The sequence below is a fragment of the Trachurus japonicus genome, chromosome 3 (genome assembly GCF_045865225.1).
Source record: "Trachurus japonicus isolate A0001 chromosome 3, Traja_1.0".
NCBI lineage: Eukaryota > Metazoa > Chordata > Actinopteri > Carangiformes > Carangidae > Trachurus > Trachurus japonicus.
The window spans coordinates 26,912,833-26,929,901 of NC_140909.1; the positions used below are offsets into that span (position 1 = coordinate 26,912,833).

Sequence of the window (17,069 nt, forward strand, 5' to 3'; positions counted from 1 at the left end):
AGGTCATCACAGGTCTTCATCATCATGAGGCCCTGACACCTGCACCACAACAACACAGACCAGGTTCAACTGCCCTGAACCGGGACAAACAGGACTTTACTTGCAGCACCAACTCTTCTGGTTTCTCTGGTCAGAGTTTCAACATTTGATCCTCAAATAGTCCAGACAGAGTAGTATTGTTTTTTTTTTTTAATGTACAGCACAAAGAGTCAAAACAAAGCTGCACCAGTTAAAACAGAAATGCTCCATCAATATTTAATACTACTCATTAATTCATATGCTGTGGGTTGATGTCTGGACTCAGCCTGAAGTCAACCCATTTGTGACACGTGTCAACGGTGACACACTGTCTCTGTCCAGAGGAAAACTTCAGGCACTCAACAAAGAAAAAGACTGAGACATTTTAACACCATAGATAACATAAACTCACAGCCTTAATCCTGAATCATAACAACAGCAGAAGATTTTTTTGACGATATTATCAAAGAGTGTGGGATCACGGGAGCCGTTGTCTTCACCATTACACACCACAGCCAATGAAAATCAAGCATGAGGCTCTGTTACAGACCTGAACCGCACCACTCTGGCAAAACATGCAGCAAATAACCAGAGATGAGACCGAACTGGTCCAATATCAGAATTGGGTCCTTTCTTGGTGAAATTTATTGATCAAAACTCAGGCTGAAGTCACCTATGCAGATTCCACTCTGTAGTTTGTGCTGCGCAACAGTAGTGTAGCAGTTGGCTGCAGTGAGAGCAGCCATTCATGTACCAACGACAACATAATGCTTATAACAAAAAATATATATATATATACACACACACGCGTCAGAATTATTGCAGATATTTGGGATAATGTAGGGACACAACTAAAAATAATCTATAATATGGGCCTGTTCATTTTGACATGGGACAGTTACAGATTTTAACTTTTAGTTTGTTTTTTAGTTTAATAAATACTGAGCTTTGGTTTCAGCAGTGAAGTGCCGTCATCCCATCCCCTGAGCACCTGACTAACAGCTGTCGGTGTCTTAAAGAAAAACCGTTAAGTTTACTTCATCATCTACATTTATATTTGAAATGTAAATTTTATAGCTGAATAATAACAGAGCAGGACTGCAGCTAATGATGAGTTCTGTTAGTTGCTGATTATTGTTTTCTATTCATCATTTTGTCAGTAAAACAACAGTGAAACGTTTGTTGTCAAAATACCCACAAAATGAAAATAAAAATGAACTGATTATTTGATTATTAAAAACAGCTAAGCTGTGATGGGTCACATCTCAGTGGTCGTTCAGTGAACCCATCATTTCTCTGTCAGACCTGTGTCTATGATTCTCAGGTGTCTCCGTCGCCTCACCTGAACTCTCTTCCTGCTGTCTGGGACATTACAGACGCTGCTTCCTCCTCTTCGTCCTCCTCCTCCTCGCCTCCTCCTCCCTTCAGCTCTGCAGCTCATCAGTCCTCCTCGGTCCACCTCATCAAGTCTACGACCATCACAAGTCCCGGACGGCCGCTTGACCCCAGCAACGTCTCCATCCTCAGGATGGCTGCTCTGCCCCGCAGCCTCAGAGGCCACGCCGAGCTCGACGGCCTTCGACCGGTTCTTGAAGAGGCTGTGGAGGGTGAGAACGGCCAGTGTGCACAGGACGTACATGACCCAGCCCCACTGGTCCAGCTCTAGGTTATAACAGGTGGATGTTTGTCTTCATAGCGTCCAGATCGGGTTCGGACGAGGTCCAGGTGAGTCGAGGCGTCTCCTAAACAGCCTCACAGAGCAGATTCAGATTCAGCCAGAACCAGAACCAGGACTCGGAGTTCTCCTCCAGCTGAGTGAAGCTCATCTGCTCTGTTTTAATCCTGCACTGTTGTGTTGGTATAATCCTCTCACCTGTCTCACCTCTGTCCTAAATCCCGCCCTCTCCGTGCCCACAACACATTTCCACAGAACTGATAAAAACCTCTGGACTTTGTCCCGTCCTCGTAGCTACTGCCGTCACGTCCATGGGTGTCGGACAGGAAACCAGAGCTGCAGGAGGCGGCTTCAGTTTCTCCCTGTAACTCAAGACGTCTGATCAGTTTCACCTGAGCTGCTGCTCAGCTAGAGTCACCACGCTGCTCTGAGGTCTGAGGGTGGAAAATAAACTTTTACATGTAAAGTTCAAAGACTGTCGTTTTAGCTAAGAGGAGGTCTGTTTACCCCCACCCCACCCACCCCATCCAAAAAAAACCTTAATTGTCAGTTGACAGTACAAGAAAAAAAGATATAAATTTAGAGACGACCCAGATTGAGAGTTTTAATCCCCATTTGGAGAGCTGTCCTACATTAAAAGGTATTAGTGATTTTAAAAATGTCTATCAAGGACGCAGAGTGCCATCAGAGAGTTTCATGTATCGGCTGAATGTCTGGACACAATACGAGCTGCTCTGATATCTGAGCTGAAAACACTGAACAACAACAACAACAACAACAGTGATTTAGATCAGCACGTCTCAGTGAAGAATCCAGGAAAACCTAAACCTAACTTTTCAAAAAGCAACAGGCAACAGAAAAATCCTCCGTCAACTTTTCCTCCATGTTTGTTCCCTCGCTGAGTTTTGTCTTTGTCCGTTGGGTTCATTAGTTCGCTCGACAGTCGTTAGTCCTGTTTGAGTCCTGACTGGACGGGAAGCAGCAGCATGTCCAGGTCCAGAACGGTGTCGATCGTGGTCTGACAGTTCATCAGGCTCTCTGCTCTCTTATCCAGTGTGACGCTGCAGCAGATTAAAGCTGGAACAGGTCGAGTCTTCACCTCCATCAGACTGAGTGAATGACAGAAAGGGAGAGGGAGAGAGAGAGAGACACTCCACTGTGAGGGGACCTCTCTCACCCTTCCCTCCCTCCCTCCCTCCCTCCCTGTCCTGGGACCATCTGTTGTTGCAGCAGGATAAAACTCTGCAGGACCTCGTCCAGTCGCTGATGATGTAACACAGGATGAAACCACGGGACACATTTATGTAAAGTTAAACATCAGCAGCCATAACATCGGTGTTCTCGGATCCAACAGAACCAGGTCAGAACCAGCACCTGACTGGATCACATGTGGCTAAAGCCGCTGGAAGAGTCGCTAAATGTTGTAATATGGTAACAGTAACATATTCATCAGAATATTATATAATTATTCAGTCAAGTATAAGCTGATGTCAGATCATTATCTCCCATCTCCTCCCCTGTTGATGTTTAAAAAAACATCTTCAATTTGTTAGTGACAGACCCGGCTTGTGCACTTCTGTTCAAAGCTTCTTGACTTTAGAAGTTGTGAAGACGGCTACCTGTTGGGTGTCTGGAAATAACTATTGTTTAGTGTACAGTATTTTACAACAGATGATTCGCATTCAAATCGATGACGTTGTTTTTGAATTTGTAGCACGTTTGTGTCTTTGCATGCGTCGATCCCACACACTGGTTCTTTGAACATGACGATGAGTTCACTGAACTCATACGCCCTCCACGGTCACCAGATTCAGTCCAGTAGAGCTATGACCTTTAGGATGCGGTGGAACAGGGGACTGCGTGATGCTGTCGTGTCGTTTCCAGCACCGTGTCGGATCTATGACACCAAGACTGAAGGCAGTTCTGCAGGTGTGATGTAGCCTACCGAATAAAGAGGCCAAACATCTGAACCTGACTTCGGTTTCCTCTCTCCTGGTCGGTCGACCTCATTACTTAGTGTCCTGGAAACCTTGTCCTATACTTGACAGAGCCGAGGACGCTGGGATGTGGCCCTTGTGGGAGCTGACAGTCTGAATCACAGCCTGTGAATCGTGATGCCTGGATCTGATTGGCTGCAGTCGGGTCACAACCTGACTGTATATAGCAGCAACCCATCTTCAAAGATATCATCAACAGAGCCGGGCCTATGTCTTGAACAAAAGAGGACTTTTACGCTCCAACGACCACGTTCAGGGTCTTAATGAGGGGGGCGGAGTCACAGCAGGACATAAAGCGGTCAGGACGGCAGCAGTGGTCACTGGTCACATTTACAGAGACTTCAAACACATCGCACATGTAAGACGCTGTTCACATGAGAGAGAGAGCGTCGGCTCACTGTGGAACGCCAAGGAATCTTGAGGTTTACAAAATTCAGGAGGAGGTTCAAGGAGTTTTCTCTCCCAAAATGCACTGTTCACCAGACATGAGGGGTGGTCTGATCCACAGTGACATAAATAAGTCTTTCCTGCTCAGTTAGGAGGACACTGCACCATTGGGAACACACAGCAATGTCATCAACACAGACATCCTTGACATATGAGCAAGTTGTAAATAAATGTGATTTGACTTGATTTACAAAATGTACTGTGTCTTCCTATAGAGATTGTAGATTGGGTGATACAAATATGTCAATTATTTAGTCACATTACTCGAACGACTAAAGAGAAACCAAAGCATCAAACTTCAAACTCAACTGAGTCTGGTAGACGATAGGTAAAACATGGACAAGAAGTAAAAAAAAAAAAAAAGAAGAAAAAAAAGAACCATCTTTCTCTATAGAAGGAATCAACCAAAAATGTAGAAGTTTAATCTAATGAACATTATTGGATTACTTCTACTTTGTTCAACTACATAAAGAAGAAGCTGCTGATTGTAGGTCAGTGACCTGCAGCCACAATAAAACCTCCCAGAGAAAGTAAACACGGGCTGTGGTGAGTGCAGGTGAAGAACGAGGTTAATGAGTTGCTATTGGATCTATTGCTTCTGGAAGACGAGGGTTCAGCGATGAAGGAGAGGCGCGGGAGGAGGTGGAGGTGTGTGCGTCACGCTGGGTGGGGAGGTGTGTGTTGGTTTATGTGTGTGTTGTTGAGGGGAGTGCATCAGGTGTGTCTAAGAGGCTCAGACCCTCTGGATTACAGCAGATTAGTGCTTTTAATAATGAACTCTGGTCCACAAACAAAAAGCCCGTTTCAAACTACAGTTTCCATGGAGACCGACACTGTCTGACCTCCAATAACATCCGATTTCACACACAGCTGTTGTTTAATGTACAGAGGCGACGAACAGAAACCCATTGTGTTCAATCTGGACCTGATGGTTCTGGTTCAGCCTCACAGTCTCCTCCTGCATGTCTTTCAACTCTTTAATATTAAATTATGTTAAATGAGTGAAACAAACAGATTCAATTCAATACAGCTGCTGAACGCCTGGACTGAACTCCGCTGTTTCCTTTACACACTAAACATCTCATCTCGTTTAAAACTCTGTCAGGCTTTTTCCCTGAACCACAACAACGACACCGGTTGACAACTGAAGCTGTAAAATACATGCAGATGTTTTACGGTCCACTCTGCACCTGTGCACATGTGATCTATCCTCTATAATAAAACCACAGCAGAGATCGACCGTTTGAGTTTAGTGGTTTACTGATTCCAAAAATGCATCTGAACACACCCAGAGTCCAGCTCCACAGTGAGCTATTTCAGGAGGAAATTACAGAGAAAGCAGCTGAAAACACACACACACACACACACAAAGTTGTGACGTGACATCAGTTCTCTGGGAGAAAAAGAGGCAGAAAATGAAGGAGGAGAGAAGAAAAGAAAGAGGAAACAACTCAGCAGAGTGGAGGAGGAGGAGGAGGAGGAGGGAGGTTGCCTTCATCTACTTCTGCTCTTCCTGTTTTAGTCTCTGAAACTAAACTCCACAGAAATGTCAACAGAGGGAGAGAAATCCTCAGAGCAGAGGGAAACTGTTAGCCTAAAGACTGTTTTAGTTTCTGCTGTCGCTGTGGAAAACAGTTAACGGCTTCATGTAAACACACGCTCACTGCTCGTACATGTATGACTGTGATTCAATAGGTTCTCACTAATAATTGTTGTTGGCAAAATGATGAGTAAAAGTACATGACAGAAAAATCTATTATTATTATTACTTATATAAATAAATACAAGTTTCCTTCATTCCTCGACATAACAATAAATTCTATCGCAAGATTATAGCTCTTGAATGAAAAGAAGCAGAAGAAGAATAATCTGACATACTCTGGTCTACTTTCACAAGACATTAATAATAATGCAATAAATGTCAATTTATAAAGTATCAGCAGGCTTTCATTATTTCTTTTGATACGTTTTTTTTGTTGAGATTGTCCCATAAACTGATTCATTTCACTGTGGTGAAACGCTCCATCCGTTTGGTTGGATCTCTGTTCCTTCAAAGCTCTAACAACCAATTCCTCTCTGTTTTCAGATCTTCTCTGTATGTTGGGAGACGAGGTCTACTTGTAAATCTCACACACCATAAAACATTGAATCATTCTTATAGTTTCCAGATTTCAATATCAACACTTGAAGAGTTTGTTCTACACAACTTTTTTCAACCTATGTAATTGACTTATCTGATGTAGTTCCAGTGTCAGTGAAGTAAACACTTCATGTCAGTATCTTTATGATCTGTTTTATTTGTTCAGCTCAGAGTTTCACTGCATGCGGCTCCTCTGGTTCTTTGTGTGTCTACCCTGATGCCCTGTGGCATCATGGGAGATCTGGCCCAACAGCTCCACCTGCTGGACTCACGCGGATCAGAGTGACAGTCAGCAGCCGTCTGGTTTTAATCACAGACACATTACATAACAGACTGTCCCAGCTGAGAGCACACACACACACACAAACACACACTCCCAGTGTGAACACACTCACACAGAACTTGATTTTCCAGTTACAGATTTTCTCCGCATTTCTACAGTTCACTCACGGTCTCTATGAAGCAGCACTTACATCATCTCCATCATCGTCACATGTGAGAAAACATTCAATTCTGTGGCCACGCACAAACGTCATGTGACCGCCCAAGTCCCATGTGATGAGTAAATCTGATTCTGTTTTTATTTATATAATCTAAATATTCTGTATTTGCGTCTTTGTGTTGATTGCCATGAACGAACAGAATCATCAGGAACCAGCGCCGAGCGGGAACCAGTTCTTCACCAACCAGACGACTTTAATGGCTCAGGGTTTAGCCGTGGACGGATGTGGCTCCAGACTGGTGCAGGCTGTGAAGGTGACATCACCGTCATTAACCTCCTCTTGTTAACTGTGCGTATGAAACAGGCAGCTCTCCACCTCCCGACCCACCAGAGCTTCACCAGCTCAGAGACAAAACAGAGATAGCTCAGTTTGCTGCTCAGACAGATTCAAGTCACAGTAAAAAAAACACTAGATAAAGCGTGTGTGAGGTCAAAGGTCAATGGTGCCCTTTTTTTTTTAGATCATTGGCCACATCTAAAAGATCCTCTATTGAGAAGTTACCTCATTACAGGCAGTGCTAATGGTACGAAATGTTCCACGCTTCCTGTTTCCTGAGTCGGCATAATCACTAGTTCACAACAAACAAACATCAGGAGACACAGTTTGAATCCGCAGCTTATTTTCAACCTGTAGTTTTAATAGGTCATCAACCCACCAAAAGATCAACACTCAGTTCCCCTCCAACAGTTCAATGGTGCGTGTGTGTGCGCGCTTTTAATTATTTATTTTTACAGGGACATGCACAATTGATTGTAATTGCGCGACAGTTAGCTAATAGCTAATTAGCATCATCTGCAGCAGTGAAACCAAAACCAACAGAGGAGAGATGGTGTGAGATCTCTCCAGAGTTTGTCGCTGAGACAGAGGCAGCTTTAACAAATTAAAGTTAATTTTCTCCTGAACAAACTTCTCCTTGACATCAGACTGTTGGGAGGATCTGGGCTGAACTGAAACATGGCTCCAGATTCATGTAAAGAATCTGTGATGTTAACCTGTGAGCTTGCTCAGACTCACACCTGCTGCTGGTCTCATGAAGAGACACCACCCGTCTCCTCTCTGTACCGTCTCTGCCATAACTCAGGACGTTACACAGATGGATTGAATTTTCTTCGACTCTGGATAAACAGGAAGTGACAGGAATGAGCCCGAGTGGCGTGGGGACACAAACTCTTCCTTTGAACTCTCACTGTAACGTGACAACAGACACACAGCAGTATAGAAACCAGCCGTGACCAAATATGGTTGTGTGATATTAATTGATGACAGTCATGTGATGTCATGACAGTTGTCGTGTCTGATGATCATAAATCAGTTTGTTAAAATAAGAAAAAGAAAATTCACTCCACTCTCATGTTGGAGTAACTGAACCAGGAAAATGAATCAAAGAGGTTTCTAATTAACGTCCTATGGACCGAGTCATTAACAATAACAGATGAGGCTGCTGTCAGTCTACGTTCTGCTCACTCTGAAGATTTGACCCTTTTTACAAGAAAGACCAGCTTCAATTCACACTGAACACATACATCTTATATCACCTCCTCCTGCTTGCTCCTTAGTCTACAGATTTTCCCACAATCCTCCTCTGCCCTCCCCCTTCCCCCTCCTCCTAAAACTCCGAAGCACTGACTCTGATTATCAGGCAGTAAATCACATTTCTTCAGATAAGACTAAACCTCGTGCTGCTGCATTTTCCTCTCAGCAGATTTATTCCACATCTCTACCCTGACCGAGGCCAAGGTCTCCCGGTCTCCCACAGACCAGACGGACATAACAACACAGACCTGAATTAAGATGGACATTGCCTCTGTGCCATCAACCACAGGTTTCTGAGGAGACATCTTTCTCCCAACTTATATAGAAATATAAAAATGGGCAAGAAGGCAGATCTGCAGAGGTGAGGATTTGGTATTGGCTTATGGCAGGTATACGACCAACTGCGTGTCATTTAAAGAGGCCCCGCCCTCAGTCATACGTTTAGTGGTGACACACTCTAGTGGTCAGTGGAGGAACTGCAGCTGCTGGTATCAGCCTCAGGTTGATGTTTGTGGTCTCACGGTCTTCGTTCATTGTGTAACTTCCATTAAACTAAGGCTCCACAACAACAGCCTTCTAGAGTTAAATTATTTCCAACAGTGGGACGACCAGATGTTTTGACAACGTTGAACGCGCCCTCATGGAAGAAGCTGGGCCCAACTTAGCCTACGTTTGGCCTGGTGAGATACTAGACAACTTTGACCTGATTTTGTAACCAAGAACTACGCTCACAGTTACTGTATAATATTAAGTGCAATTAAACCTTTTCAAGTGAGAAGCCTGAACTCTTCTTACCACTTGATGGCTCTGCAATAAAAACTGTTTACTGTAACAGTCTGGTGGTACGTGTTTTGATGGACTTACACCAATATGTTTGTTTAACTAAAATAGTTAGTAAGCTGCACACACTATTAAGGGACAACGAGGAGTTTGTATTTGCTTATATAAAAAAGTCTCATATTAATGTGAATGAATCTACTTTACCCACACTTGTTAATGGGTCCATTTTCGATAAATATATCTTTTTGTCTCTATCATTATTTTGTTATTATTATTAGTGGTGGAAATGCTGGGCGAGCCGACCAGCATTTCCTACTTTCAGTTTTGCGGACGTTGCCCAGCCGGTCATGGGAATAATGCCGCCGAATCGCCGTTTATGGTCGGAACTACAACGGTATCTGATCGTCTTTGAACCTCTGACTTTCATACTTGATGAATGAAAACATTTTTGGCAAAGACGTCTGTCTTGTGCCGGTCCAAGAATTTCACCATGCGCGCGGAGGCTCATGGTAAATGTAGTGTGAAAACACATCGCTTTCTAAAACTCCTCGTTGTCCCTTTAAATGTTATTTATCATATTTTTAGGCCAGTTCACCTGCAGGCAGCGAGCAGAGCACTGGGTCGACTGTGGAGAACTTTTTCCAAACAACAACTGATCAATTGGTTGAAGACATCTGACTTCAGTGACCATGACTTTCTCTGGTCGACAGCAGCTGTACTGTTCACTGACACTAACCTGAACCTCTGGACAAACAAGGCGACAACCTCTGACAAGGGGACAAACAGCAGCTCGACCTCAGACCCTGAACTCAGCAAACACTCAGTTAATCTTTACTGAGCTGTGGGAGGCAGCAGATACTGAAGCTGCCGCTGCTCTGTCTCTCTTACGGAGACTCTGAGCCTTTTACCATGTAAAGCAGAAACAGCTGCAGCAGGAGACTCAGCTGATCACAGAGGAGCCTCAACAATCCCACATTCAGAGACCAGTGAACTCATCTCACTGTGAGTGATGAGAAAATGCACGTTTGTCTGAAACACAAGACTTCATTTCAGCTCTTAAGCACAGAGAGCAGAAGTAACTTCATAGTTTTTACTCTGCAGGAAACCGTTAAGGACCCTAACCCCAAATTTGAGGGGATTCCCTTGAGGTGTTTTTCAGAAATTGCATTCACAAGGCCAAAATCATGTTTTGTGAGATCACTGTGACCTCTGACCTTTAGCTACCAGAATCTAAATCAGTTTGTCTTAGTCCAGTGCAGTCATTTCTTGTCATCTGTTTTTTGTTGTTGTTTTGAGCAAATTTGACGATAGTAACTATATTATGTCACCAAGGCCAAAAGACCTTTGACCACCAAAATCTCAATTCATCCTTGAGTCAAAGTGAAAGGAAGAGACATAAAACTACTTCAAACACAGCGAGACAGCCATCAATTCATTTACAACCCACAATGGAACCCCCTCTGAGCCTGTTCCTGTTAGTCAACACTGTACAAACTAATGGACACTGGTCTTACATGACATGTCTCTTCTGTTCCACATCTGCACCAACATCAGCTGATCTATCAGCTGGATCATTTATTAGTTTAGCTTTAGGCTTCATTAATCTGATTAGCATGTTGTGATGTTTCACCACAGGGACTCTATAAGAAGTCTAACGACCCCTCCAATGAAAATCAAGTGTTTAATTCAGTAATGTCTATAGGGTATTTTTGTATAATACAAGACATATGACCACAGAAACAATCAGAGAGTTAGCATTAGCCCAACCACTAACACTGAAGGGTTTCTGCAACACCAAAAAAAATAAATGAACATGATGTAGTGATGGCTAACCACGCATTTATGGTTATGTTAAGTTGCGTACCTACAAAACACTAACTGCTATAAAAGATGCTAACTGTGCTACTCTGACCCGGCGTCTGCTGGTCTCTGGTTCTTGTCTCAACAGTCTCCTCCTCTGAGTCTGGGTCTGACTGAGGCTCAAACATGTGGCTGAGTCTCTCTGATGTTTCCTCCTCTAAACACTTTGATGCCCTCTGCTTCACCTGGAGTCAGCAGGTGAAGGTGGGTTTTCACCCACCAAAAACACAGTTTCCGTCTGGACTACTTATGCGGATTCATTATGTCCTATTTGGGCTCTAAATATTAGAGTTTAAAACACATCTGGGGGACCTTTAACATTTTCTCCAACATTGTTTTGATGTTTTTTCTTTTAATTAAGAGACATAAAGAGTAAGACTAGAGGACTTGAGCTGCTGCTCCTCAGTGATGTGGCTGCTGCTCTGCCTCAGTGATAAAGAAGGAAAAAACTTGAGTTTATTTATAGAAAATCTTCTGTGCAGTGGTCAGTGAGCAGACTCCACCCTGCAGGCCGCCGCCTCCTCAACCAAACACACTGACGTTACTGTCATCATCACAGCAGTGATTCAAGCCACAACACTGTGTGCGCGCACACACACACACACACACAGCATGAACAGGAAACTGGGAGTGTGTCTGGATACCAAATGTCCTCAGGATGACAGGAAAAACCCATAAATCCTGCAGAGCGAGGACGTTCAGCAGCTCCTCACTGTTCTACTGTGTTCTTAAACATCTAATCTCGGTTTAGGATTAAAACTGGGTTTAGTGTTCAGAGTCAGACGATGATAAATGTTCACAGTCTGATTCCTGAGAGACTGTCTGACAGACAGACGCTGTAACTTCAGTTAATCTGAATACCACAACACATCAACAAGAAAAACAACCAGACTCCTGGCGTTAACTTGAGCCGATCCAGTAGCTGTTATTCATCTTCAGCTCCGGTCACAGCAGCGAGAAGAGGCAGAAAATCACAACTGTCACGCTCCGTGGCTTCATCTCCACTAGTGAAGTAAATCCATTACAGCTGAACAGCAACAGTCTACACCCACAGCAAATTCACCGTATTGTACCATTATAACTTTACTTGGAGTGCTTTACAGGAAAAAAGTACAACGTATAACAAATCGTTATCCCAATGATATAATCATAATAAACAGACACCATATGATTATTTCCTTGAGAGACTGAGTTTTCTCACTGAGCTTTTGTAAAGTTTGAACACAACAAAAGGCTCAAAGTGTTACAGACCTTAAGCTTAACAGTCAAAATTATGAGAATGATCAGATCCAAACTAATCTGCAGGTACACGTGCTATGATTTAATTGCATTGACACCAACTACAATGCAATAATTACGATTAATGCTCAGCTCCATTAAAGCGACACATTGGACTTTTTCTATTAGTGTACATGTGAGAAATTTACAGAGAGGTTTAAAGGGACAACGAGGAGTTTCTATTCGGTTATAAAAAAGTCTCACGTTAATGTGGATGAATCTCCGCTACCCACACTTGTTAATGGGCCCATTTTCGATAAATATATCGTTCTGTCTCTATCGTTATTTTGTTATTATTAGTGGTGGCAGAAATGCTGGTTGAGCCGACCAGCGTTTCCTTCGTGGCGAGTCATGAGAATAACGCAGCCGAATGGCCGTGTATGGTCGGAACTACGCAGGTATGTGAACCTCTTTGAACCTCTGACTTTAATTATTGACGAATGAAAACATGAGTCCGTCTTGCGCCCGGTCAAAGAAATGTACGGTGCGCGCGGAGGCTCATAAATGTAGTGTGAAAACGCTTCGCTTTTCCAAAACTCCTCGTTGTCCCTTTAAGTGGCAAATCACAAAACTCACATTACTGCAATAAGTAGCTTCTTTGTGGATTTGAACTGAGTTTTTTTTTTAAAGACATAATTTTACTAATACTCAAGTAATTCATTGTATTTGTACATCCTCCCATGTTTTTGTTTTCATATGATCAAAAAGATACGCTGAACCGTACACCAACAACATGCCAGATTTAATGCAATTTGCTATAGCCTAACATATAGCGTTTTACAACCTTTTTTCAACTGCTGACTAAGTTTCAAAATAAAAAACTTTGTGAACATCCACTTTATTTAACGAGTTAAAGTTATCAGTCTGTTCATCTCACTTAAAGCAACACAATGTAACTTTTTTACCTTTAAAGGGACAACGAGGAGTTTTGGAAAAGCGAAGCGTTTTCACACTACATTTATGAGCCTCCGCGCGCACCGTACATTTCTTTGACCGGCGCAAGACAGACTCATGTTTTCATTCATCAAGAATTAAAGTCAGAGGTTCGAAGACGATCACATACCGTCGTAGTTCCGACCATAAACGGCGATTCGGCTGCGTTATTCTCATGACTCGCCACAAAACCGAAAGTAAAGAAACGCTGGTCGGCTCGACCAGCATTTCCGCCACCACTAATAATAACAAAATAACGATAGAGACAGAACGATATATTTATCGAAAATGGGCCCATTAACAAGTGTGGGTAGCGTAGATTCATCCACATTAACATGAGACTTTTTTAGAACCAAATAGAAACTCCTCGTTGTCCCTTTAAGTGATAGTTTCCAAATCATTTGGGACGTTTCATCGTCTTGCAACAGGGAGAATGGCCCCTGCCATTGAAACAGCTCCCCATTATGGCCTACGTAACTAACAACTCTGGTTACCTGCCCAGCGCTCCCTCACAAAAACACACATCACTTTAAGGCAACATGTCACACACCAACATCAACAGCTCTACCTAGTTATAAGAAGCTAGCTAGCTCACTATTCTCAGTATGTTTGTCACATGGATGTATTATGGTTTGTCATAGCAGAAGAAGAGAGACAAAAAAGACGATGTTGGAGGAACAGAGCATAGCTGAGCAAGGCCCTGGACGGGATAAATCTTGGACCAGCATTTACTTGGTGCAAGCTCAGAGAAAAGACACTGAACACACCATCTTGTTGTTGGATTAGTGGATAATGTCTTTGACAGTGACTTAGACTTTGTAGTTTTGCCGGTTACAGAGGCCATGAGTGGGGCTAAGTCATGACTTGTAATTTATTTACTGCATGAGGGGATTACACTCTGTGACTGTAGGGGGAGCCCGAGAGCAAAATACCCTTTGTCTGCAATCAGATTGGAAATCATTTCTCTTCTTGTGTGATTGTCACGCAGACTAAACCATCAACTAAACCAACCTAACTGAGTCGAGGCGAGTAGAGGCGAGTAGAGCTGTAACTTTGTAGTGGAAAAGCGCCAAAACTGACCAACAGAGTCAGAAAACTATACTCTAGAATTCTAGAGCAAAAAAAATAATCAATTCATACTTTTTCAATTTTCAATGTTCCAACGGATCAATAGAGGACATGACGTTAGTTGGTGAGAGAAGAGGGAGAAGAGGATAGGGTTAGATGGAGGCAGATGATTGGCTTTGGTGACCCCTGAAGAGAACAGCCGAAAGGAAAAGAAGAAACAGAAGAAGAACGTAACAGTATCATAACAGATCAATATTTGCCATTCATGCATTGACTGACTGTATTGATTCAATCAAGTTATGGTAGCCTACTCCTGCTTGAGTAGGATTCATTACTTTTTCTAAATTAATTTAAATCTTAAAGGGATAGTTCACCCAAAATTCAAATTTCACTCATTTTCTACTCACCCTCATGTCGTCTAAGGGCTGGGAGAAGTTTCAGAGTCCTCCGTGCCTCTTTGGAGTTACAGGGTGCAGCACTGCATGTCCATATGACGGTAGCGAACGGGCCTCACTTTTCTTCGTCCAAAAAGACACACCAAAAACCATCCAAATAGCTCCATAGTGCTCGTCTGTAATGTCCCTCTTGTATTGAAGCCCTGACATGAGACATGGTTCCGAAAAAAATTAAATAAGTCTATATTTTAAGCTTTGTAGCGGAAGCTCACAGTGTCTCCACTAGAACACCGGAACAATTTCTCATGTTGGGGCTTCAATACAAGAGGGACATTACAGACAAGCACTATGGAGGTATTTGGATGTTTTTTGGACGAAGAAAAGTGAGCCCCGTTCGCCACCGTCATATGGGCATGCAGTGCTGCGCCGAGCCCCCATGTAACTTCAAAAAGGCAGGGATGGCTCTGAAACTTCTCCCAACCCGTAGTCGACATGAGGGTGAGTAGAAAATGAGTGAAATTTTAATTTTGGGTGAACTATCCCTTTAATATTAGATTTGTTTTTCTCTGCTTCTTATTGATTAACTTTTGTTTGTTTAGCATTAGATAAATTATCAAATGATATTTATTGTTCAAATTATTTTTGAATTAAAAGTGTTATATTATCAACTTGTTTTGATGAGCCCTGCTGTTGTGATTGCCATAGACCGTGTGTGTGTGTGTGTGTGTGTGTGTGTGTGTGTGTGTGTGTGTGTGTGTGTGTGTGTGTGGAGTGGACCAGGTGAGGCCGAGTCTCTATTGTCGGGGCTGAATGGAGCTGTGTGGAGCTGTGTGGCGGTGGAAGCTGCTGGACGCCGGATGAAAAGAGGCCGAGGTGAATCAGATCTGCACCGTTTGACACTTTCAGCCTCTGGTTCATATGAAGGACACAAACAGACAAACAGCTGGTCTGACCTACAGTTTGTGGGGACAGCGTCCCCACGTCCCCACAAATACCCAAAACCAGGAAAGTCTGAAGGAGTCGGCCAGTGTGTGAGAACCAAACTAAACTTTTCTTACCTCCGGTCTGAGCAGCGACTCCTCTCCCTCCTCCTCCTCCCGCTCTCCTCGCCGTTTCCTCGGACTTAACCCTCCCAGCTCCGCGCAGGGAAAAACTTCACTTGTAAAGTCGGAGAAACTTAAATTACAACTAAAATCTCGGCTTTAAACTCAGTTTGTCTCCGGGTTTCCCGCGGCCGAGGAGCCGAGTGTCGCCCCGACAGTCCTCCTCCTCTCTCCGCCGCTAAAAGTCAAGACTGCTGTCTGTCTGACGGAGCCGCTTTCAGGGACTGTCGGACATGTGGCTACTGAGAGTGCTGAGCGCGCATGGTCGCCGAGTGAAGTAGTAAATTTATAGAGTTGAGGGCGGGATTTGAAGAACTGAGCGTCGCAACTCACACAAGTTGTTGGACTGCAATCAAACGAAAAACATTTTAAGTATTTCATATAGGCCAAAGTTAAAACACTTATATGAAGATTTAAACAAACACAGTTTTACAAGATTTCTATCAGACATTTAATTAAAACAACTGACAGTAACCCAACATATGGCCAATGGATCAAAGACTTTATGAAAACTATCCTCCTAGAAAAAGAGTGCCTTTCATATATTTTATTTGTTTTATTTTTACAATAATATTTTTATGTATGTTCATTTGATGCATTGGGGGAATACACTTAGGCCTATCATTCTTAATATTTAAGTTGTTTTACAGTTGTACTTTTATTGTGTGAAATGACAAATGGACTTTACTCAAAAAATGACAACAAAAATGGATTTTGATATAGCAGTATTGGTGGAAAACCATACTAGGCTACTGAACACTGTAAAAAAAAAAACTGTAGCCTACAGACCTTTTTTCTTCCTTTTTTTTTTTTACCATGAATAATTACTGTAGGCTATATGATCATTTTAAATCTACTGTGTAATCTTATAGTATATTTTTTTTGTTATAGTATCATTTTCTTTAATTCTGCTTAAATTCAGCTTCCCTTCCTGAGCCTACATGAAACAGTAAAAAAAAAAAAAAAAACGCACATAACCTTCCAGAGTTACCCAGGATCCTGAAGGCAGCAGAGACACTCAGACCATGTAACAACATGTATGAGATAAAGTGCTCCCTTGCTGTGCCTTGACCTCCTTCAGAAAACGGTATCTCACTGTAAGAACAAGCTGGGTCATTTTTAATGCCATGTCTTATCTCCTGCTGTTTACTGCTCTTTTTAATCTCATTGTTTGTAATTGCCTTGTTCTCTGTTATTTATTTCTTGTTGAGGGAGTGTTACAAATTAGCTAATAGTTGCATCAGTGAGCTAAAAACGACATGTAACATGTACAATTTTATCAAATTAAATTTTACCCAACATTATTTTTTATTTTTTTTATTTCAGTGTTTTTGTATTT

The 17,069-nt window shown here is 42.6% G+C and overlaps 1 protein-coding gene across 9 annotated transcripts in view; it reads right to left on the reverse strand.

Moving 5' to 3' along the window:
- kifc3 (kinesin family member C3) overlaps positions 1–15,984 on the reverse strand; it is a 41,713-nt gene extending 25,729 nt beyond the window's left edge. For 3 of the 9 annotated variants that reach the window (XM_085768372.1, XM_085768382.1, XM_085768362.1), the window contains exon 1: positions 1,361–1,873. In XM_085768372.1, the coding sequence (XP_085624498.1) occupies positions 1,361–1,657 (297 nt within the window). In that variant the 5' untranslated portion in view covers positions 1,658–1,873. Of the gene's footprint in view, positions 1–1,360; positions 2,809–15,685 lie in introns of those variants that run through there. The other 6 variants (XM_085768443.1, XM_085768435.1, XM_085768397.1 and 3 more) reach the window with 4 other exon arrangements.
- Positions 15,985–17,069: the final 1,085 nt, after the last annotated feature.